The sequence below is a fragment of the Grus americana genome, chromosome 2 (genome assembly GCF_028858705.1).
Source record: "Grus americana isolate bGruAme1 chromosome 2, bGruAme1.mat, whole genome shotgun sequence".
Lineage (NCBI taxonomy): Eukaryota > Metazoa > Chordata > Aves > Gruiformes > Gruidae > Grus > Grus americana.
This window is the reverse complement of record NC_072853.1, coordinates 9,657,384-9,682,622: the sequence shown is the minus strand read 5'-3', so window position 1 is coordinate 9,682,622 and position 25,239 is coordinate 9,657,384. Positions and strand designations below refer to the sequence as shown.

At 40.7% G+C, this 25,239-nt stretch overlaps 1 protein-coding gene across 1 annotated transcript; it reads right to left on the bottom strand.

Moving 5' to 3' along the window:
• Positions 1-2,199: 2,199 nt before the first annotated feature.
• OC90 (otoconin 90) lies at positions 2,200-24,434 on the bottom strand. The gene is made up of 15 exons (XM_054817748.1): positions 24,392-24,434; positions 23,833-23,834; positions 20,395-20,464; positions 20,100-20,159; positions 19,655-19,829; positions 15,654-15,766; positions 14,135-14,263; positions 12,595-12,636; positions 11,597-11,653; positions 9,297-9,347; positions 6,333-6,479; positions 5,888-5,986; positions 3,908-4,082; positions 2,999-3,105; positions 2,200-2,510 (listed from the first exon to the last, which is right to left on the bottom strand). Exons 1-15 carry the CDS (start codon positions 24,432-24,434, stop codon positions 2,200-2,202), a joined length of 1,581 nt encoding a protein of 526 aa, XP_054673723.1.
• Between the last annotated feature and the right edge of the window lie 805 nt (positions 24,435-25,239).

The window sequence follows — 25,239 nt, the reverse complement described above, 5'->3', positions numbered from 1 at the left end:
CCAGAGCTGCTGGCTCCTGGAGGGTCTCTCCACTGCCCTGGCATTTCCCTGCCTTGGGAAAACCCCCTGTGCACCAAGATCCACCACTCTGCTGTGGGTCGGACCTCAGTGACTGACTGCTAGCTACAGTTACGTGGCATTTACATCTTCTGTTCTAAGAGAGGGGTAAAAAGCAAGGGAAATCTGGAGTCTTTTTAATAAAAATATTTTCTACAATGATTACTTTGCTTTTTCATTTTTTTTGAGTTAATTGTAACAAATAAAAGTATGCCTTTATTAAGCAAACCGAAGCATTAAGTGTGAGAATTATTAGACCTTTCTAGTTCCCAGAGAGGTATGACTTGATCCTCAAATCAATTATTAATTTGCTTCTGGATGTTCAGGATCACACAAACCTGACTCCTTGACAGATGACTTGAAGTTGAACTTAGGAAGAACAAAGTAGGTAAATTTTGACAATGTGCTGGTTTTTTCATCCTACTGAAGGTTTGCAGGCCCAGAATCGTACAACTCAGAATCCATGTGTCTCAGGTAATGTGGTACCTGAGCTTTTGCACTGTGTCATGGTTAATGTCTGAAGGCACCTCAAATGGAAAGTAAAACGAACTTGTTTTGGTTTTTGGTTCTAGTTTCCGAAATGCCTGGGAAGTTAGGCTGGGACGTAGAGCAGAACTGAACTCAACTCTGAACTCAACGGTAGTGGTGGGGTTGTTGGTCTTGGTTTCTCTCAGTGCTCAGCACTGGGGAAGCTGCTGGTGAGAGTGAGGTGCTGTTACTGCTTCCTAGGGAGTGGAATATGGCACTGGGGATCAAGGATGCAGTTGAAGAGAATGAAGCAAAGCAATGCCAATGTGATTCAACCAAATAAAAGAGCGGGAATCACCAATCTAACCTTTGAAAGATGTCATGAGTGATGCAAACACAGCACAAAGCCAGTTATGGCAGGTAACAGGTAAATGTTAACTCAGTCAAGTTAAAATGATGTGATTGGTTTTGATCAAGAAGTCAAACCTTCACTCTTACAGTTAGATGTGCTTACAGAGGAAGTATATTATTAGTAGGGTTTTGATTTTGCAAATACACGCTCAGCAAAAGTAGGGAAATATCCGTAATCCCATTAAATAAGATGTTCTGTGCTGTTTTAGGCAGGTCACCGCCTGGGTCGAAGCTGTGTATTTGCACTGTTGTGGGCTATACAACTGAAATCCATACCCGTGTGTGCATCTTTCACAGCAAAATAAGGTTGCTAGTGATTTTGACCCTAGCTGGTGGGTTTTGTTGTTGTTCAGCTTTGTTAGTAGTAGTTGTGTTCTAGTAATTTTACTTCTTGTGGTAATATTTTATGATCAAAGCGTAGTCTAAAGCAACACCTTATCAAGTAAAAGAATGTACATATTGTTTTATACTGCTGTTGTCTGGTAATTGGTGAACCTTACGAGTGGTGAATTTGAAGAAAAAAGAAAAAAAAAGCAAACAAACTTGGGTTCAGTGAAAAGCAAAAAGCATTCTTCCAGCTTTACATTACATACTTCGGAATTCATTAGTTTTCATTGATTCCAGGAAGCAGAACCTTTAAATTCCATGGAAGCCATTCCCTTTAGCACCCTGAAATCTCTCAGAACTGGAGATAACCATGCATAGTACACCACTTTGGAGCAAGGAGTGTGTCTTTTACAGTCATGACCTGACTGACCAGCAGAAACTCTGCAGGTTCAAAATTGCAATTAGATAAGAAGGGAAGAAGGAACTCATTTTCATGAGCTTTTCTTTTGGGTGTTTCATGCTAAGCTCAGTAAAGGAAGAATGTCTGCAAAAGGAGTTGGAGTAGTTGCAGATTGGTTTAATTAAAAACCTGAAATCCTTAGCCACCATCAGCAAGATCCAGTCTGAACCAACTACGCAGTTAACAAAAATCAGTCTTTGATCAGAACAGATTTTACATACAAATCGAATGAAATTATACAGAATACTGTCAAATAATTATTTAAGGTAGTATCTGACCTAAATAGATGGTCCATAGTGCTGACTTCACTACGGTAAGGAGTTCTACAGCCTAACATTTAATACCTAGTCTATGATTATGGCATTTGTGTGCTGGAAAGCGTAAGGCAACATGTAGAGTGATAAGAAAGAGCAGGGTACGCGATGCCTGACTGCAAAAGTCTCCGTGCCGTTGCTCAAGCACGTGGTGGTGGTTGGTTATCTGCCTTCATGTTGCACAGGTCTGGAGTTTCCAATGGGACGGTGCGTTTCTCTCTTTGCTCTTCTTAATACCCTCCACAGTGGACCTTCCTCCTCACTGCTCTCCTCGGAGCTGGAAATCGCGGCGCCTATTTCTGTGCCGACTGAAGGCCTTTCATAAGGGTCTCTCTGACATGAGACTTTCTCCTCTTGGCACTCTTGCCTGTGTGGAAGCTTAAGGCTTTCATTGAAGAAGGCAGAAGCCATGCACTCGGCTGCTGTCTTACCACAAGCACATAGTAGTTTCTCACACATGCTCCAACCAATACCTTAGAAAGAAGTTTCAGAATTAATGTTTGAAAGCTGTTGCAATTAGTCAATGGGTAATTTGCCACAGGTAGATGAGCTTTTGAAAATAAAATTTTCAAACCTGCCTTGAATTTTAGTCTCCAAATTCACCTTTAATCATCTAAATATAAGCCTGACACCAAGGTGCTCGGCCAGTGAAGGTCTGAGTGGCTTTAGTTGAACTTGTGAGAGTAAGGACACCAACAACTGACTTCTGTCTCCAGTCATAAAATATCTGAATGTGATTTTCTCAGCCTGACCTGGTCACATCATACACAGTGGTATAATAACCTTTATCTCAACTAGGAAAAAAGCTTGGGTTTATAGTTAAGAATTGCTAACATTTTGTAAGCCAAATTTCTCTATCTCCATGCCTAGCCCTAGCAACTCACAGGTATGGTGGCATTCGATCTGTAATGCTGATACACTGTCATCAGGACGTAAGAAATTTCCTCTAACCCAGACTTACATTTTGGCTTATGATCAAAACACACAACTTCAGATCTTGAACTTCTTTCTGCATGACATCCAAGTTTCTTAACTTGTTCCATACAACAGTGATGAGAGAAGCAGCACCTAAAATAAACAGTAGATGTAACTGGAAAATACTTACTCTTCGTGCATCACAGAGTGCTCACAATTATTTTATCTGTTTTCAATGCCCATTAAAACTGAGAAGCCGGAGCCTTGACTAGCTTTCATGTAGTCTACCTGATCATCCGTAGGCAGTCTTATTTGTGTGCGAGTGTAGGAAAATTGTGTGTGCTGTATACTAAGTGCTGTACTTAGACCTGATGTGTCCCCAACTATTATGAACTTCCACACAGGGAGAGATTTTTAGTTGTAAATGCAACCCTCTTAAATGAGATTTCTTTACTTTGGTTGAATTCTCTGCATTACTCTAGAATTACTCCTCTTTGTCAGTTGTACCGTGACAGCACACGGTTGGCTGCGGCAGGTCTCGTGAGCTGTGCTTTCATCTGAAGGACAGTGCAGCACAGATGTATGTTAACTCTTTGGTTCATAAATCACTTTCCAAAACATCTCTTAGCCAAGTTTCATGTCAACCCTTATCCTCATCTGTTTCGATATGCTCTTCCTTCCGCTCTACTTACCTCCCATCATTTCCTTATTTTAATTGAGTTAATAAGAAATCCTCTCAAAAACATTGATGAATAATAAAATATATCTTAGTGACATTAAAGTATTTAATGTTTTATGTAGTTAAAAGTGGATTATTTTTTTTTTTTCCTAAAATGTGGCCTGTCTACTGATACGTAGCTATACAAGGCCCAACGAGAGGTATGCTGATCTTTGTTGGTCCATAGGCACCCCAGTAATACCCACAGTTAATGGCAGATTATAGAAGAGCGCACACCTGTCCAGTGCATCAGTAGGATAACCTCTTCCTTCTTGGCCACAGTAACAACCGTAAGACTCAAATTCCTCTGGGCATCGCCCAGTTAAACAGAACAGCATTTCTCCTAGCTGGGGCAGCTCCCTCTTCACTCTTCCATTTCCTCTCTCTTGCAGAAAGGTTAATCTCTCACATACTATAAAGCAAAAAAGGTTATTTGACACATCATGTTTTTGCTGGCTGGGGGCTCTCTTGTGAGGTTAGAAGTATTTTCAGAGCTATCAGAAACTTTTAAAGACAACATTTTACTATTCCTAAATAATTGCTCCAGTCCATGAACTATGGCTCTTAGAATACTACTGAGCAAGACAACAGAAGCAGGGGGAAAATATTTAAAGGGGAGAGACATCCCTATGAAGACAGGAATTACAAGTCACATTGGATTGCAATGAGAGTACTTTGCAATCCTTTGTAATCCTTCCTAGTTAAATTTCTCTCCTAGAGTATTCAAACCTAGCTGAGTATTCAGTAGTTTCTGTCTTGGCTAATGCGGAGTCCTAACCTCTTGCGCTTGCACAGTGATAGCTGGGCAACGGCTGTGTTGTGCTGGAGGAAACAATAACTTTTCTTTTTCATTTGAAATACCTTCCACCTAGCATTAAAGGTGTACTAGGACTGAGATGTGCATGATTCCTTCATGGTATGCTTACAAAAATTGTCTCAGTAAAGCCTGGCTGCCATCACAGAGCTATCGGTACTAGTGTTGCTTTCCCAAAGGAAAAAGTCTGGATTTTCACTTCAAAGAGAATTGTTTCCTGATCTTACAAACCAGGGGAAACCACCTCGGATTATGACATTCACGCTTTCTAGCTGCAATTCATTAGAGCTAGGATGCCCCTATCCCAAATGCAGGAGCAATCTGTCATAATGGTTACTGCGCTGCCGAGGTCTCGGCATCTCCGTGTCCCAACTCTAATACCTCTGTGGCTTCACCCACCCAGGAGGAACTGATATTGTGGGTTTGTGAGAATAATGTGTTCCATGTCAGGAAAAACAACGTCAAGGGGGCGTCTTTGGGGACTTTGCCAGGGAAAGGACTTGACGGGGCTGGTGGCTGGATTGGGGGAGAGAGAGGATGGACTGCTGTTTCCTGTGCATCCTTCTTGCTTCCATGAGTAATCCCATCTTCCCTTCTGCAGCTTGAGGCTGACTCTGCCCACTTCTTCCAGGGACAGCCCTGGATTACTTCCCCCAGTAGGAAATTCTGCCCACGTGCCTGTTTGGATCTTTGCTCACTCACGTTAATTCACAAAGAACGAACCCCAGGTTCATGCACTGATGTGCACGCTCTAAAAGCTGATATATCCTATCAAATTTTCCAATTTGATGGAAGGCTGGGTTAGTTCTTCATTTTTGCTCTATTCCAGTTCTGGGACTGCTTCTCTCCATTGGGAAGCCTAACAAGATGGACGGGACAGTCCCTGAGTGTGGATTTGTAGCAGTGACAGGTCTGAAATGCCTTGGGATGTCTGTGAACTCTGGGCAGGAGTTGGAACAGAATCAGAAATGGTGAGAAAAAGATCGACTCTGGCAAGACTTTGGCAAGAGGTCAGAGTGAGGAGCAGGGGAAGTTCCTTTATTGCTTCTGCTGCTTGTGAAATAAGGTAACTCAAAGATGTGATTAAATCACTACCTAAAAACAAAAGCAAGGGGAAACATTCACTGAGCTCATTTTAGATTTTGTACTGTATGAAAAATGTACTTATAGCCTAATCTTAAATAGTTTATAACTGTTAATGACAGCACATTGGTGGAAGAGGTTGAACTGTTGGAAGCTTTTGCAGATGACTGCATCTCCTGTTGTTCTTATAAATACCAATACATATGTGCTTGTCTGGTTTAGAATAACCATAATCTTTATATGTAATATACACCTACCTTCTAAGATAGAGGTAGCTGAATATTTCAGTAGATATAACTGGGGAAAGAAACTTCATTTACCTTTTCCTGCAGGTTCATGGTGTCCCGTGTCAGACAGCACCAGTTCCAGAGCCATTCCAGAGGAAGCTGTGCTCTGGCCACCCCTTGCAGGGCTTGTCTCTGGAGATGACATATGCATAGATTAGACGTGCAAAGGTAAACTCTTCTTTCAGTAATGTGTCCAAAAGTGCAATCAATTGGCCATCTTCTAACATTTGTTTAATTCATAGTTGGAAGACTGTTCATTAATGGTTAGTTAAACTTTCCTGGTCAGTGTTTGACATTGAACTGCCCTTTCCAGTGCAGTCAGTGTGGTGCATCCTGTATTCTATGTAATCTATCCAGATTTAGGAAGGAAATAGTGTTATTCCACATGTCTGTGAAAAATGCCGAATGCTCAGATAGCTGGGAACAGGAATAGGGGAGTGCTGTAAATTAGAATAGGTGTAATTCAGTTTTTACTTGCCTTTTTCTTTAGTCCTTGCATATGTGCCTGCAGGAATCTTCTCGGTGGGGACAACTTGGACTTGCATTGAGTTAGTATCTCCTGGGAATGAGGGTGGGGAGGTGGTTATCTCTTCCACTGGGACCACAGCTTCCATAAATCCATCCTCTTCTAAATAAGCAGAAAGAGGAAAGCGGAAGACATGGAGCAATAAACAGCAAGATTTTCATTTTGGATAGCAGGTCAGAGTAATATCCTCAGGCAGAACTCGTGTGAACTGATGGTCATAGAGAAAACAAATTCAAAATGAAGATTGGAAAAGCAAAGAGTACCCACACTGGTCATTTCTTCACATTTCTTGCCTTTCAGAAAACAAAATGCTGGCTAAACATGACCAGTGTAACTACTGATTTTTTTTTTTATTTATTTTTAATTTTATATGTTGCATATTGTGGTAAAGAGCTGTGAGAGTTGCTGAAAATCATATGGATTACTGATTAGTCAACCATACTGAGAGATAAAGTGCAGGTAAGATGTCATTTTCTGAGTAAATTGCTAAAAAAAACGCAACTGCCCATTCACGTGAGGGTACCAAAACTGATAGCAACATTAGGCAAGGTAGAAAATTATTTGACTGATGCAGAGCTGGGCAAATGAAAGATTTGCTTCATTTTAACCACAAGCAAATATTAAGGAGAAAAAAGTTGTGGATGAATAGAAACATAATTTTAAAGAGATTCTTCATCCTAAAAATCAAATTTATATTTATTTTTAGATTATCTGAAGCTTTATTCTTGAGCAGGAACATTTTGTTTAATTTGGGGATTACTTAACATTTCTTTTTTAACTTTCACTTTTTATATAAGCTAACTTGTAAATGAAAATGGAAAAAAAATGGTTTCATTTTTTCTAAATGTCAATAAGAAGAACATGGCATTTCACAAACAAAATACTTCGAAAATACTAGCGAACATGTGTTTCCATATTTTTAAACCCTTTCCTTTTAAATTCCTTGGCTGACCTTATTAATTGGATTAAACTCAAATTCATTAATTTGTTCCTCTGAAGTTCTGTTTTTAGTATGCATTGAAAATAACTTGTCATAGGATAAAAGAATAGATTAAAAAAAAAAATGAAAGTACCTCTAAGAACACAAGGAAGACCATGAAAGGTTGCAGAAAGGGAGCAATAGCAACACTCTAGTTTTAATAGCTAGCAAGGTGCACATTTTATTCCACTTTGTTTGACAGTGAAGTGTTGAAATGAAAGGGATTCCTGCTAGGCATAGAAAATAAAATTGGAGTTTGGGAAATTCTGTGCTTAGCTAAGAGCAGATATTACAAATAGTCTTCCAGGAGCCATGCAGACCTCCAACACAACTGGTACAAGCGAGTTACTGGAGGAGAACATTTAGTGACTTTGACCAGTGCTTAGTAGAGCAATGCCATATTTCTGTACTGGGGTGGGAGACACGGTCCAGTGTAATGAGAGGCAAAAAATAACTACTTTCTACTCTTCATATTCAGTGTTCCTTGACATTTTTCTGGTGCACTTCAGACTGCCTGAATGATCCTTTCTACAAAAAAGGGCCATTGAAAACCTCCAAGCCTACCAAGGTGCTCCACTTCTAGCTGTAGCTACCAGTGTGGCTGTGCTCAAAGCAGTAACAACTGCAAAAGCTGAAGTAGGTTTTAGACTGGGAAAGAATTCCGTAAAATTCTGTTTAATAAAGGAGACAAAATCAAAATGAACCCTTCCGGCAGCAGATACTATGAATGTAATTTAAAGGACCAACCATTATATCAGAAAACCTTATATGAAGGGGTTTTCACAAATACTAGCATGAGGAGTGCAAATGAGTGGCTGGAGGCAACGGACAGCAAATACTTCTCAGTCTGGTTTTATTGTTTGTGTATCTGCTATCTGACCCTGATCTAAATTTGATTCTCTGGCAGCCCTGTTGTCACCATGCATGGATTTTTAACTGTGATGCTTTCAGAGGAAGTATTGCCGTGTCAGGCAAAGGTGCCGTGGTTTAACCCCAGCCAGGAATTAAGCACCACGCAGCTGCTTGCTCGCTCCCCCATTCCCCAGTGGGATGGGAAGGAGAATCGGAAAAAAAAGTGAAACTCATGGGTTGAGATAAAGACAGTTTGATAGGACAGAAAAGGAGGAAGATGATGATAATAACAATAATAATAATAACAGAATATATAAAACAAGTGATGCACAGAACAATTGCTCACCATCCGCTAACCAATGCTCAGCTAGCTCCTGAGCCGTGGCGCCCTCCCAGCCAACTCCCCCAGTTTACATACTGAGCATGACGTCATATGGTATGGAATATCCCTTTGGCCAGTTTGGGTCAGCTGTCCTGGCTGTGTCCCCTCCCAGCTTTTTGTGCACCTCCTCACTGGCAGAGCATGGGAAGCCGAAAAGTCCTTGACTTAACATAAACATTACTTAGTAAGGACCAAGACATCAGTGTGTTATCACCATTATTCTCATCCAAAATCCAAACCACAGCACTATACCAGCTACTAGTGAGAAAATTTAACTCTATCCCAGCTGAATCCAGGACAAAAGGAAAAGAAAAGCTGGGAGTCACTCACCTTTCCTCAAGGGGACAGAGGGCGCAGGAGCTGTACCTCTGTGGTCCCTTGTGGTAACCGTACAAACAGCAGGGGCATGGTGGTAGTGCCCTACCTGCTCTATTTCTGCAACGCATTTCTGGAGTGCTTTTACTGAAATCATCGTAAAGCTTAACCAGACATCACTATTAGCCTTGTGTTATAAAGAGGGTAACTAGGAGAAACGAAGTAGTTTGCTCAGGGATGTACGAGTCAGCAGAAGATCTAAGGGTATAATCCAGAAATCCTGAGCTGCAGATTTTTGCATGTGACACCATAGAGCTTCGTAAACCACAATCTGTTTTCACCTGGAATCAGGACTGATTCATCAACAAAAGTATGATCAGACTCTTACCCCCAGCTTTGGAAGTCCCCGGGACCATCTTACTGGGCTCAAAAGAAATCACTGTTGAAGACAGAAAATATAAACTCAGAAAACAAGTTGCCAGCACAGACTCTTATGAGATGTCAAGCTGCCGAGAAGAGCTTTTTCAGTGAAGCGGGAAGACTCAGGCATTTCACGTATAGAGATTTGCCCATTTTTCTCTGTGGGGCATTGATTGTTCTAGACAAAGTGATACTGATAAAATATCTCATTGCTGCATTCAAACAATGTGCTTTACACTAACAAAGCAGCAGCAGCAGCAGTATGACTGAAGCGGCAAATTCTGTATTAAATTCATTTGACAGACAAATAACACTAAAGAGAATCATGTCTAAAATCTCAGCATTGTGCACAGCAGGATGCCACATTCCTTGTGAACACCTCGTTTACCCACATTGAAAGTCAAGTGTGGATGGGAAGCTACAAGCCCAAATACTTCCCTAACCTCTAATTTATTTATTTACCTGATAAATGCTTTTCATTTATCATCAGCTACATTTTGATAAATTTATAAACATATAAATTATATTTAAGAAAAAATCTGCATCTTTTTGTCTGTTGTTAGGATGTTGTGATGTGAGGAAGAATGTCTTTGCTTTTGAACAAGCTTCTGAGCAGTACTTCACTTCTGCTGAATGCAGTTCCCGCAGTTGCCAATGGTGAAGCTCCTGTGGGCTTAAATGAGGAGACAGCTAGTTAAATGGTAAGCGGTTCTCCAAATATTTCCTTCAAAGTCTGACTAGACATGTTATCTGTGATATGTCTTCAGCTTTCTAAAATTCCTAATACAGATTTTTGTCCCTTGGCAATATTTTGAGCCTTACGTCTCTTTAGAGAGCACAAGTAATCAATTTTTTTGGAAGTAAAAGATTGCTACAGATGTGCAAATACAAGTGCACGCACTCCTTCAGGAGTTCTCACTTTTCTATTACCAAGCCTCCCAGAAGCAGCTAGAAAAACATGAACCAAGATTGGAGCTGTTTTTAGGTGAGAACAAGAAATATTTGGTAAAAAACCCACCTTGATAATACAGGAGCAGCCAGCACTTACACTCAACATAAAGCTTTTTCAGATAGGTGCCCCTATGCACGTGGCACTTTTTTAAAAATAAAAAGTTAAAGTCTGAAGCATTGTTTCTTAGAAAAAGAAAAAAAAAATTCCATATGGTTTTGCATTATTCCAGATTCACACTTAGGGCAATGACTTGCTTTTTCTCAACACAGAAGAGCACGCTCCAGATTGAAACCAGGTTCTTAAGTTCTCAAAAAATGCAACTTTCCACCTCCCCCCACTCCCACAAAATAACTCCCGCGTTTCTCTGCGTTGAGCAGTGGCTTGGTCGCACCCATGCAGTGCGCATTGCTTGTGTGCTTGTCTGTGTACGTGGCCGTAGGGCTTTGCTTGTGGTGGGGCCACACTACAAGAGTTCATCAGCTAAATCAGGCAGTGGATGGTCTAAGACCGGTCTACTTCTGTATTTCACCACTGTATGACTTGGCCCTCACTGACTAGGTGTGCCCTGCCAGAGCCACCCAGGGCCTTCTTCTCGCCATGGCCTCTTGTGTTGCGGTGCACACCGTGCAGGTAGGAAGTGAACAGTTTTCTCACACCGCAGCCATGAGGTTTTGCAAGCGTCCATTCCTGAACAAGCTAGCTATTGATTGTAGCAAAAAAAAAAAAAAAAAGAAGATTGTCAGAAGAACCATTTGGTGTCATGGTTTAGGAACTCACCCAAAAGGCACCGGAGTGAGAGGGATTTCAACGTGGATCTCTATGTTGCAAATAAATAAACAAACCACCAAACTGCTGACTCATTTGTAACAAACCATGCTCAACCTCTCCTCATGCTACTGCTTGATCCTGTATAATTAAATGTCTCTTCAAAGACAACAAACATGCAATGGGCTGTGGGTGCAGTGGTTGGCACCCACACAGCACGTCTGTGCCAAACAGCTCACCTGCTGCAAACTGTGCTCCCGGGGGGGGGGGGGGGTGGGAAAGGTCTGTCTGGATGGAAACAGGTTTTGTTGCAGAGTGCTCATTCTCAGCCCTTGGGAAACTTACTGTAAACACTGGTTAAGCACAGCACCTGCACAAATTGAAATATTGCACCTTCTCATTCAGTCTTGGATTTGATCACCAATATTATATCTACTTTTCTATCAGTCCTTTTAGAAGGGCAGAAAGCAAGCAAACTGATTAATCTTGTATTTTATTCTTTCAGCTTTTGGGAGCTGAAACCAGTGCTTCTTGCACTGAAAATTGCAAACCTTCTTCCACGGATGCAGTGGCAGCCTGTGTTCTGTCAGTCCCGTGATGAAGGAACTCTGCAAAAATAAAAGCATTCTTACTCCAAAGCGTCATGCCTTTGGATGCTTACTAGACAGGATCTTGGCATAACACAGAATCACAGAATGTCAGATTGGTAGGGGGTGGAAGGGACCTCTGGAGATCATCTAGTCCAACCCCCCTGCCAGAGCAGGATCACCTAGAGCAGGTTGCACAGGATCAGAGTCATCAGAATGGAACTTATTCCTAAATATTCCTACTGTTTTCCTTTTTGTACAATTATTGTATGATATAAATATAACAAATAAAAACCTAATTATTGATAATTACAGTAACAGTATTAAAATCCTGCCTTAATATTTGTTCACTGTTGATACTAAATTCTACTCAGCAACATACAATATGATAAAAAAAAAAATCCCTCAGTCTCTATCATAACGAGTTTCTACCTAAACAAGAGAAATTGGCTAGCAATCAGCATTCTTTAAATTCCCATTCCAGCAGGTACTTAAATACATGGCCTATAGTGAAGGTATGCAGATAAGAATTAAACTTTTAAACAGAAAATTTAAAGGTTTAAATCCAGGCACTTGGCTAGGAACCTTGTTGAAGCAGGGTTTTAAACATGTATGCAAACAGAAAAATAGAAAAGGCTCCATCTGAAAATACTTTTAAGTTGCTTTTAGTGTGTTTCTTCTTATATTATTTCTAAATGAGATTCAGGATTCTCTTAGGAATTCCTTCTCACAAAAAGGAGTCATTTGGCTGAACTTTTCCTGTGCACTTGTGTAAAAGCTTGTCACAAAAATGGTGCTTTAGTTTATTAGGCTTTTTTCTCTTCCTTTCGTATTTTGACAACTTGCTAAAACTTGTCTTTGCTTCTCAGAAAGGAATTCTGAGATATACTCGTGTTATTTTTCTGAGTATAAATTTATCTTGATTTAATATACTCCAAAGAATTACAGAGATAAGGACATACCCTCCGTGTGAAGTGTTGTCATCTCTCTCTTGCTGGTTGTTTCTGAAAAGGAGAAAGCTCTCTCACAGACTAAAGTGTGAGACGGGGGTTTGTCACTGTTCAATCAGGAGTTCATTGAATTTATTCCTATTAAAGCAAAGGTTTAGGCAAATATATCCCCATTTCATTCACATTTTTCTCTTTAATAGAGAATCTACCAAAGTCCTTCTCCTAGAAATTTGTCAGATAGGATTTTTTTTTTTTTTTTTTTCAAAGCCTGAACTGGACAGAACAGCTAGACAAAAAGATAACAACATGAGTGAACACTAAATAAAAATGTTTCATTCAAAGGACTTTTTTTCCATTAAGAAATATGATCAGGAACCTAAAATTAGCAGAGCTATTCAGTGAGCTAGAGTGGAATTTATCTTTATCAGCAGTGGTAAAACCAGCATGATTTTCCTGTTAGCACCTAACAATTTTCCCTTTATTTGTAATGTGTTGGAACTGCCATACTTTATATGAGAGCCATCTGATCCCAGTGAAGGATTACTGGCTTACACAAAACAATTTTCTGACTTTGATGCAAACTTTCCTGCAGCATTTTCTTCTCCCTTGACCTATTCACCAGGAGATGCACGCATCCAGACCATGATGCGTATATCTATCCCTAGCACTTTGGGGAGTGAATACGAGCCAAAGGATTAGAAAAACTAGCAGTGCTTTTTCACATCTGTCTAAGCTTGGGAGTTCAAAGGTCCTCCCCCTGCCATGCTCTGATTGCAATCCATATGAATTAAGTTTTTAATCCAGCCCTGTTCCCACAGCACAGGTATTCAGTCTTACAAGGCTGTAATTTCAGCTACAGAGCACAGATCGGTGTATGACAAAGGAGATAAATATCCCCTTCATCTTTAGAGAGGATTTTTTTCTTCCAAGATGGAAATCAAGTAACAGAGCAGAGTGAGTCTATTTTTGCCTTTCCAGCTACTTTTTGCATGATCTAAGGGGACATTTGAGCTAGCAATAGTTTCAGTTTGGCATTCCTGCTGGTGACCTCAGTGGGGCATTAATCACTCCCACTGTCACCCATTCATTCAGGTTGGCAAGAGCCTCACAGGGATGGCAGGAGCCTCCTGAAAAAAAATTTCTTCATATCTAATAGGATTTTCCCTGTTGCAGTTGTGTCTCTTGCCTCTTGTCCTGTCCCTGTGCACCTCCAGGAGAGTCTCGTTCCATCTTCTCTACGCATCCCATTAGATATGGAGGACAGCAAAAAGATCTCCCCTGAGCCTCCTCCTCTTTCACCATGTGCTCCAGCCGCCTCACCAGCTTGGTAACCTCTCCTGGACTTGCTCCAGGATGGCAATTAGTCTACCTTCTTCTTCTCTCTTGGTATTCACTTGAGTAGCAGTAAATGGAAAGGACACATGAAACGGAGAATAGGACAGACCGCCAGGTTTAGTGCAGGAAAGCACCCAGCTTCGTTCTTGTTGGGTCAAATTTGATGCCAGCGGAAAAACTGGCAGGAAGAGGCAGTTGATCAGATCCTTATTATTACCTGTAACCAGAGATGGACAGGAGGAGACATCCAGCCCATTCAAGGAGGAGTTAATATGTGCGTTCACGAAGCATTCAATGGCATCTTTGTCACAGTTGCAGAGTAACTGTTCACAGGGATCCATGGACTCTGGAAATGAAATAAAAATGCAAACAAGCCACTATTGAAATATCTTTTCCCCCTCCTGCCTTTTCCTCCCTGTCAGGTTTGTGTTACACTCATTAGTGCAAACCTATTTATACTGTGCTTCTTCACGTCAAACACAGTCAAGTTTCACAGTCCAACCCAGTTTGTTTTCAAAACGCCATCCAGTGTAGCCTGGCACGACTGGCAATAGACGTCTTGCCTGTGCCAGTTCGTTCTGCAGAGGAGTGAGGAGTGCAGAGCAGTGCTTTGATGCCTCTAGTTTTTCCATGGAAATCTTAACCCAGCTGATACCAAGTTTGACATTTCACAGACTTCATTAAAATATTCCTCCTCACCTCAAGAAGTCATAGTCCACAAGCCAAGCCTTTCATGTAAGATGTGTTTTGCTCCTTATAAAGGATATGAAAGAGTTTCCCAGGAAATACTGTTTTCCCATTTCAAAACCTTCTACCTTTCAGGATTTAAAAAATAAAACATTGACCTTTTGGAGCTGTCACGCTTAGGTTTTATATTTTCGATGGGGACTAATTTTTTTCTTCCTCATTTTTTTTAGTTTGAACAAAATGTTTTCTGATTATTAAGTGTGGAAAGAGCTAAAAAAGCACTATTCATGTTTAAATGTACTCGGACCTTTATAGATTGGCCTAAATAGCAAAAATGGTTGTAATCTGAAACAAGAAAAGGACATTAGATCAGATTGTTGCTTAAGCAAGACATGAGGGTATTGGTTTGGGGATTTTGCTCCTCTTTACTGGTATCCTCAAATCACGTTCTAGCATATAGTCTTTTCTGAGAGTCAATACTTGCTGAAAAATTATATTAAAATTGATTAGGCATTAAAGGGCCCCACTCCACACTTGCCAGGACCGTATTAGTATTGCACAGAGTAGCTCCTATTATAACAGCAGGGTCTCTGCCCTCGTTGGTGATGCTATTGTATCTGAGGAGTGTATATGACCCTGCAATGCAGAATTTGATCCCTCAAAGAGTATAAAAATCAGACCTTGAAGCTTCAGAAGGGGACTGTTTTTCAGGTCTCTCCCCAGTATCCACTGCATTTCTGATGTGTGCAGATAAGCAATGCTTAGTGGTCCTGCAAAGTCAGCGAAACCTCAGCAAAAGGCTGCCCAGTAGAGGAGCCCTGGCAAGTTTCTAGTTATTGGACTTCAATTTCCCTGCCCAGTTGGGCTTTGATGCCTTTGTGTATTCCTATTTCCATTCACCCCTGAGCAGAACACTTAAGCCCTTAAAAATCCACACATGGAGGTTGTTTCTGCTTAATTTGTATATGCCTTTTGGTAGGTAGACATGAATGAACTTCTCGGTCATGGTGAGGCTCCAGTATTACGCTCTTGAGGTAGGTTAATCTTACCACAGGTCAGGTTTTCAGTAGAGCAGCTGATGTCTGTAGAAATCTTTGATGGATCCCATGTGCACTCCATCTCCATTGCTTCCTCATAACATTTGCGGTGCTGGAAACAGCATCTTAAAAAATGAAATAACACAAAATTCACACAATGTAGTCTCAGTTCAAGATCAGACTGCAATGCTTTCATGTCACTCTTACACAAGAATGCAAAAGATGCCAAAAGAGAAAAAGAGGTCCTCGGTGTGGTCCAGAGACAGAAGAAAGGCTGAGTACTGCTTTACCCTGAGTCAGTCTAGTGCATAAGTCCAGCTGGATGCAAAACTCAGTGGCAGGAGCAGGTCTGCACGCTGTGGGAGACCACACTTACATTTGTCTGCTTCTGAGGTACCTGAGTTCTTACAGCTCAGCTCTGGAGGTCTTGGCTCCAGCCCTGCCACAGCCTTTCTCACAGCAGATTTGGGGAACTACAGAGAACCTGGCACTCATGGAGTGGTAATGCCTCTGCAATTCCTTGTGAATCCCTGTGTCTCACTGAGACTATATAAATACGTGCAGTGTTATCCTCTGTTTCTTGTACTTTGTCTTCTAGGCAACAATCAGCATTAAAATGCACCATTTACCCATGGGAAGGGGCCACAAGATATTTTTCTCACACCGGAATAAAGCAGTTTTCTCCTACCACCACAAAACTAAAGCAGGTAGAACCCTTGAATTTTGCTACACCCCTGCTGTCCTGCAGACCCCAAGTGCCTGCATGACCACTTAGCTGTGAATAGCAATGCAAAGACAACTAAAACAACAAACTCTTCATCAATCCGCTCTTCTCTTTAGCTGTTTTTGAACAGGCAAGCCATCTACTTCTATACTATAGCAACATCTGTGTGCATTGACATCAGCTATAAATGAAACACCAGTAAAACACTCAGTCATCATTTACCTCATATAAGTTTGTTAGATAAATTAAGCAGGGGCTTGCTGTTAGATTTAGACTGAAATATCCTCATTTCAGAGAAATGGACCCAGAACATGGGTCTGTTATTGAATTGCCATTGGTCTTGATCAGGCCGAACGCAAAGACAACATTAACGCTCAAAACCAGCATCTGCTGCCAGGAAGGGTTAACTCACAATCACAATGTAAGGAGTTAATTTTAATTAAGCTCATGTGGCACTCTTGTTAAAGACACAGTGAATGTGTTATTACCCATCACCCGCAGCCCTGCATATGGACCGAACTCACCGGTGGACAGAAGCACTCCTGCGCTGATCCGAGCAGGCAGCAAACACTCGCCCCTGGCAGGCTCCCTTCTAGGCTACGCATTCGCTTTCTCACTTCCTATATTTAGGAAGCATTTAATATTTAATCACTTACTAGATTAATAAATAATTATTGCAATATTTAATATGTCCTCACAACCAGGGAAGCAGTCCAAGTCCTAACCGCGATCAGACTTCGGGCTTGGTGAAAGACATCAATGATGAGGCTTGCTCAGGTCACCAGCAGCGGATCGGAGCTCACGAATAGCGTTATCCCAGCTGATGAAGTTTCAAAGCCCAATTTCTTGCACTCCAGTGTCTCTGCTGCCTGTTAGTGGTTTTGCTCCCTGCTGTAACTTGGTGTAGGAGACTGCAGGAATGTATTGAACAGAGGTGAGGGCAAGCAGCATTCAGCAGAGAGGTCCTGATGGTTCCTCCACACCACAGACACTACTGTGCCCCAGGCTGAAGTTTGTAAACCCCGTCAGGAACAGGGTTTTAAACGCACAGCTGATGAAATGTCTCAGGACTCACTCCTGTCTCTGCCTGAGGTCTAGTTATGTGTCAGCACCTGAAAGCTCCTCTAACTGCATAATTAGACTAATACAAACTCCCTGCAGTTCTTGGTTGCTTAGAGCATCACAATTACATCAACATTTAATGCAACAGTTAATCAGAAAATTTACTTGCCTTCCCTCTGTGAGCAGGGGATTGCAAGACATGGATTGCTGCTCTCTGGGCATGCTTCGCTTTCCCCATGGACTGTGGAGGTAGACAACGCTCCTAATCTAGATATGGCATTATCTGCTCTGGGAAATGGGAAAAGGTTGGACTTAAAGACAAAAACATTTTCAAATGCCTTAAAAACCTACAGTGACATGTTCAAACCTTTTTTTTTTTTTTTTAATGGAACAGAAATGGCAGTGACAAAATCCAAGGTTTGCAAAACTAGTTTCTAAGAAATAAAGTTAGTGAAAAAAATTGCAACACTATGGGAACCGTGTCTGAGAAAGACACAGAGTAGCCACCTGTTTGGAGGCTCTCTGGAACCAAGGGTGTATCTGTGTCAGTGGCAAAACAATAATCATCTCCATTTACTGCAAACTGCGGTGGCGTTGCCCTGCTGCTAAGGGAACCTCGCCGCGGGACTGCTAACCGATTTGTAAACACAAAGTGACTCTGTGGATGTTTCTCAGGACAAAACTGCTGATAGATCATTCTGCTGTTTCTGTATTTATGCTGCACTGCATTAAAATGAAGCTGAGTGAAGCAAAAGCCCAGGTGCTCAGCTCTTCGGGTATCAATCCATTTAACTGACTCGAGCTCTCGTTTCAGCATGTCATCACGATTGTTCGGAAAACCTTTCATGAGAAGTTCCATGGCTTTTTTCCAGTAGCGGGGTTAGATCTTCATTTTCCCAGCCATGCCATGCTGGAAAGTGGATGGATGAACTTCCATCTAGCTATAGGCATTAGCCCTTTCTGAGCCATGGCTGTCTTCACTCGGGGAATTAATATATTACATTACATTGTTGGAAAAATTTTTTTTCTATTTAGACATGGATGGATCGTGATTCTTTCTTAATTCCTTTTTACACCTCCTGCTGGCTTAAGTGAACAACCATTTGATTGTCCTGGCCTGAGTTTATATTTTTTCTCAGTAGCCCAGCCAGGGTCTGGGGCAGTATCCCTCCAAAGCAGAGAGGACCTTGGATGGTTTTGTTCCTGGTGCATGGTACGGGGAAGAGCCATTGAGCTACATTGTTCTTTGCTGTGCCTGGATGCTCCAGGGTCTGACAACCTCTGCATGTAGACAGGTATTCAGGGCAAGATCTACTTAACCTCCAAGCCACTTGAAGTCATGCTCAGCGGTAACCTGATTCTGTTGATGCTTACATCCCCCTCAGATGCCAGCATTTTCATTATGGTCCACTATGCACTTACATTGTTGGTGTATTACGCAGCTCCCAATACCAACAGTTTGTAAGGCTGTAAACCCCCTAACTGCTCAGATTAATGCTCTCCCACTCACCTCATTAACAGCCTCTCCAGTTTCTGGCACCAATTTACGTGTGAGACGGAATTCCCCAGTACTAAGAAATGAATGAGGTTTTGTTCACAAAGATCTGTTCGGAATTTAGAGACCTCTGGGTAAGATGTGTCAAGGAGATGGGTATGTTGTTTACTTGTTCTACTGCATTAGTGGCCACTCTTTGCAACCAGTTTAAACCAGCTGTGCCACCAGAGTTGCGCTGGGGGAATTATATGCAGGTGTGGGAGACTCTGCTTTTATTTGTAGGATGGGAGTATTTCTGCACATTGAAGTGCGGGGAAATACAGAGAGACTCCGAGCTATGAGAAAAGAGAAGCAAGTGGATCATCACATGCTGTAGATAATGACCACCTTGACTTCATCTGTTTCCAAGCCATGATGTAAGGCAACCAATATGGGGCATTGGCCCAGCAAAAAGATAGTCCTCACCAGCAGGTAGGAATTACGTGGGACAGGGCTGATAAACCAGAGTTGAAGTTACATTTTGTAGGTCATATCAGATATTTAGGTTGCAAATGAGTGATAACTAGATTAACAGAGCCGAATGGTGTGGGATTTACTTACCCTCTGAATAATTCTATTTTTTCACAACTGTCCTTAAATCATTTAGGCAAGTGTTATGCTTCAGGTCACCAGAGCATGAGGGCACTGACAGCCAGTCAGGGCAGAAGAGGACATCTCATGGATAAGACTTACTCATCAGCTTCATCCACGGGGAGCCCTTCCATCTCAAACCGGCAAGAGCAACCATAGTCTTCAAAATCCCTGGGACAAAAACCAGTAACACACTTCATTTTGTTCACAAAGTTGAGCAGCGCAGGGAAGTTAGTGAAGATGGACTGTAACCAGGTGAAGTGAGAACCCAGGCAGTCTGGAAAGAGAAAAGCCGTAATATGCATGGTAAATGGAGGTGACCCAGGTGTGGGTCACACATGGGTGATGTTCACATGAGCACAGAGCCTAAACAAGGCAGTAACACAGGGACACTGAGGAATGCTTGACACTTGGCAGTATTTAGTATTACAGTAGTCTTTGGGGAAATCTACAGCCTCAAAAATCCCTGTTTCTTTTCAGTATATATAAAAACAAACTCCACGGGATTTCTATTCAGTGCTCAAGTACAACTGGAACACATACTTACCAAAAAATAATGCAACACTTTCCACATTTTGAAAGACTCCATTGAAGAATGTGGCATTGTCTAAATTTAAAAAAAAAAAAAAGGAAAAAAAAAAGAGACACATTTCTTTTAAAAAAATGAGGTGACAAGAACTGTCCCCAGACAGCCCCCAGTCTTGCTTTGGTTGTTAAACCATACTGAGACAAGAGTTACTAGCTGTTTGCTAGCTGCACACTTCCCTGCAACGCTTCTGGAGTACGAGTGATTCCCCACTGCCACGCAATATTGTAAAAAGTAAAGTTTAAACCTTTCTTACTCAAGATTCTTTCAGGAGTGTTAAGAAGCTCTGGCAGAAATGCTGGCGGCTCCAATTCTTGGCCACCTACCTCAGCAAACAAATTTGAGAAGAAAAAGTTTTTAAAATAAAAAAAGAACCACAACAACATATACTTCATAATGACACGTGCACTACAAGCATTTTGAATACCTTCCTACACTAGCAAGGTGATTTATCAAAGCCATGAAACATTAGCTTAGCTTCAACAGAACCCAGGAAAGCCCAGGAACATGCTGGGAAGTCACATTGGCTTCAAATAATAAAAAAGCCCCAACCAACAGTCCTGTGTTAAACTGAGGTATTACTGGTGAGGATGTGCGAACCCTTGTACTCCTGTGCTCTTCTGAACAGTAGCACTTACTGGCATAAATTAGTAGAATTGCATAAAACTGCTTTAGTTGCCCAAGTACTTGCGTTGTCCCAAATGTTTCTACTCTGCAGTCCTGTGCTCTTCACATATTTGAAGTGAACAAGTTTGCACAAAAATCTCTGCACCTGCTTGCTGTTCCAGTAAGGTGCCAACCTCTTCCGTTCCGTGGCCTTTTGCTCTGCAGTTATCTACAGATCTCCTTCCAGCAGCGATGGGAGCTGTGGACCCAGGACTCAAGCTCAGGAGAAGCCCTCAAAGCTTGCTGAATGAAGTTCAGACTGGTTTCTCTGAGTCCTTGTTGCCTAATGCCTTATTGCCTCTGTTCCTATCACTGTGTCGTCTTTCTTAAGTTACTAATCTTTTTTTTTTTTTTCCTTTTGAAGATACTGTGGTACATTTTTCACACTTTTATTGTTTTCTGTTGGCCATGTCATGAATTAGGGTGAAATCTAATACTTGTTCTCTCCCTTCATATTTGGTTTTTCGTTCTCTTTTTTCTTTTTTTGTTATCTTTTGTATGATTTTAGGAGACAATATGTTATTTTAGATTTATTTAAACTTGTCTTTTTTTTAAAAAACGATACTAAGTTAAGTGTATTTATTGGCTTATGGATCTAAAAACTGAAGAAAAAAAAGTAGTGTTAAATTCATGTCATAGCTTACGTCTCAGAATAACTGGCATTAGGAAAGCTGTCCATTTTCTCTATGAAAGATTCTGGGAAAGAGCTGACAGTTATGTTGCTAATCTGTTAAATTTTCCTGCAACAAATATAGGTGTAAGAGAGCAAAGTGGAGTAGTGGGGTTTTAGATATAGAATCATAGAATCATAGAAGGCTTAACGCTATGTTTAGCAAGGGTTTAGGAGAAAATAGGACCTTTTTTTTATTATTTATTGTATATAAGGGCCATCTCAGGATGTCTGCAATTTTTGTGGAGTGAAAAAGATGATCCTGGTAACAGTCAGTATGCCCTCAGCAATTAATTTCTTGAGTTTAGTGGCAGAATATGGATATGGGATTGAGGGAAGTAAGACGAGGTGCTTCGTCTTATGTTACTGTTTCCCTGAACGTCTCAGTCACAATGAAAAGCTTTGAAATGAAAAGCAATCCGTCGGAAGTGTCCTTCATTGCAGCAGGTCCGGGGGGAACAGACTGCTTTTCACAAACCAGAAAAGGTCTCCCAACAGCGCCTGGCCTTTTCACAGAACTGGAACAAGTCTGTTGAAAGCTTGACGGCCACGAGGAATTCAGAGTGAAAGTAATAGTGTGCCTTGCAAAACAAATAGCATTGAATGCTATATATTTGCACACACATTAGGCCATGTTTGCTAAAGAAAACCCACCCCTTATTTTCAGGTGTAAAGCCTGTATTTCCTCTGCAATGACATCCTTCCCCCAGGCCATGTTCTATCAACTGCATCTAGAGCCAGGTTTTGAAACGTTGCATAACACCATGACTCAAAGTCAAGTGTCTGTTGACGAATGGCCATTGGTCATTTAGTCCTTTCAGCAAAATCTTGGAAATCATGAAAATCCCATTGAATTGAAATGAGACAGAGAATAGAATTGATAAAGCCACGTTGCAGAACTGCTGGAAGTTGTGATTGCTCAAGCATCCTTCACTTGCACTTAGTTCTTCTCAGCAAACTTGATTTGCATATGCTTAATGAACACATAAATGTCTGAAACTCCCTGGAGAAAAACCTCTACCTCAGGGTCTGCAGCTTGGTAAACCTCTGGCTCTTCTAATCCTTTCATTACTAAGAATGATATTTCTAATTGTCACTGAGTTGAGATCAGTGAACCAATGTTTTGCTAACAAGATTGCTTAATTTTGTTTAAATTGTGGGGGGAGGGACAAAGAGAAAATACTTTCTGGATGAATTATTGTCTTTTCTTCTTCTACTATCATGTCTTCTGGGGCTAATGTTCCTACGTCAATCCCTGTATAGCCAGTGAAAGACTGCACTACTAAAATCAATCCTTTACACCTCAGAAGACCCCACGGAGGTCAACTTCTCTTGCTCTAAAACCTGCTAAACGACTTGGCACATGTCCTGAGGAAAATTCTATGATATATCAACTCTTGGGCTTTCTAGCTGTATGCCTTATCCACAGAATTTCTTTCAACATTCAGATACATGTAAAAATGTTTCTGGACTATGTCTGTGATGTTGTTCCTCTGACAACCCTTTCCTGAAGTCTTATATGAAAAAAGCCCATTAAAAAAAATATATATATAACAGTGAACTTCTTGGTTTTTGCAGTCATAGCTAGTTAAAATGTCATAATACAGGGCATGGACATAGTCAGAATCCTGGGGGAGCAGAAACCTTGATTGTGCTGGGAAATGTCAGGGTGCATCAAATCCAACCTATTTGATTTATTCAAGATAAATCCCGTTAGTTCCTCTCAAAGATGCTAGTTCACGCACAGATATTTGCTTCAGTCTCAAAGAGATCAGCAGAATAGATCCCACATAAATATAAATCAATAATCACCTCCAAACCTAAAAATGGTAGCATTTTAAATCTTTGTACTCAGATTGTGCTTAGCTGTGGGGAAAGAATCTAAAAGCTGTGGCACAGCCTTTTGAGGTTATAGGGGAGACCTCTTTCAAACCTTATGTCAGAAAAAAATTCTGAGTGTCCAGATATTTCTGAGTGCATTAGATATTATCAATATATATAGTCCCCTTGACATCTGGGGACTAAATACCCTTTTATTTTTTTATGAGCAAATTGTGTAGGTATTTTGGCATTCTCTATCACTGCAGTGGGAAATAGCAATATTCTTCCTGATTTCTATTAATATACTAGGAGTCTTAAACTTCAGCTTCTTTAACATATTTTTCCCATGCATTTTGTCTTAGTCCTGTTTCTTTACTGACTTCTAATGCATACAGCCCCTTAGAAAAGAGGCAACTGGTGAAATTAGAGTAGGTCAGTGAAGATATTTTCTATGTCAAGGTGCTGAGCTTTCTTTTCCCTTTAGAAATAACCCCATCGAGCAACCAGAAATGGTGTTAGACCTTCTAGCAGTCTAACACCTCTACTGCACGCAGCTACTCTTAATGACTTTCCTTCACAGTGCAGGGACTCTAGAAATTTGAAATGTTTGCCCATCCCTGTCACGGGGAAGCTCATTGATCCATGACAATTAAAATCTAAAGATTTATATGAAGAAAAATATTATATTCAAAGTAAAATTTGAAGGAGGAGCTTTAGCTGAAGATGAGTTATATTTCAGGATGCACTGAATGGTTTGGAGAATTTAGACAATACATGTGTATTTAATGAGTGGAATCTCTTTATATGTAATTTCTGACTTTTTTGGAGTTTCAAGGACTTAAGTAATGATGAAATGCTAGCAGAAAGGAAGTTGCAAACTTCTGGTTATATTTTTAAACCCATTAAATGTTTTTTGCTTCATTACAAGTCCTGAGAAAAACATGTTTTATATCTACTCCATAGTTTGAGTGTTGAATAACTGGGTTGGAGGGGACAGAAGGCATGTTTCTAAAGGACTGTTTCCAAATACACATACTTAAAATAATATTTAGGAATAAATGTCAAATAATAATGAAAATACATGGCCACTTACCACTATACAAGACCATTGACATAGACATCAGCAGAATTATAATCATTTTTTGTTTAATCCAAAGGCAAGAAAAAGTCACAGAGCAGACTGGTGTGCCTGTTGAGTAAATAAAATATTAGGCAAAATGTTATCTCTTGAATCTGAGAGTAGGAAGACATCATCTCTAGGAAATAATTTTTTGTAGCCCAGCCATATTTCTGCTAGATGCAATGCAGTTTTTACCTTTCTCATAGTAAGCACACATATTACAGCAAATATAAGCATTAAATATGCTCCAAATTTTATCAATGCCATCTTTAAACCTGAGTAACAATATTTATTTTGGTATTGTTGTAGGTGAGTCAGTAGGCTCTGTCAAAGTTCCCTCAACAGGGAAAGTCAATTTAGCAAAAAAAAAAGGTGTACTTCAAGTTTCTTTTGGTTTTGCAAACTGTTTTCACAGCTTGATCTAACAGGATGTGTAAACAATTCTGCACCATATGTCTAAATGCAGATCCTGTGAAACGCTGTGTAAATGAAGAGACAGTCTGGGATTACTTGTATTGAACCCAGTTATTCTGCAATCCATTATAATAGTTTGCTTCACTCTCTCCCACTTTGTAGTCAAACATTTGCTCTAATCCGTGTTGAGACTGATCTAATGTATCATATACTTTCCTAACCATAAACACTATGTTATTTGGAGATCTTCAAGTTCTAGGTGTGCTTGCCCTTACATAAACATGTATAAAGAATTCTTCAAGAGCTAAAAGCCTTGCACTAGTGTTCATTAAATGACAGACAGTAGATTGGTTTTGAACTACAGTCACAGTTTACCCTATATTTAGAATTATTTTCTAAGTCAGTCAGGC

What these genes read in the sequence shown, in the direction of transcription:
- OC90 (XM_054817748.1), bottom strand. Translation starts at nt 24,434, where the DNA reads ATGATTATAATTCTGCTGATGTCTATGTCAATGGTCTTGTATA. An exon ending in CCCGTGGATGAAGCTGATGA is followed by an intron (nt 15,767 to 19,654) that starts GTAAGTCTTATC and finishes TCATTTTTTAAG; the next exon opens with ATGCTGTTTCCAGCACCGCA. An exon ending in CTGTCCATCTCTGGTTACAG is followed by an intron (nt 12,637 to 14,134) that starts GTAATAATAAGG and finishes TCTCCTTTTCAG; the next exon opens with AAACAACCAGCAAGAGAGAG.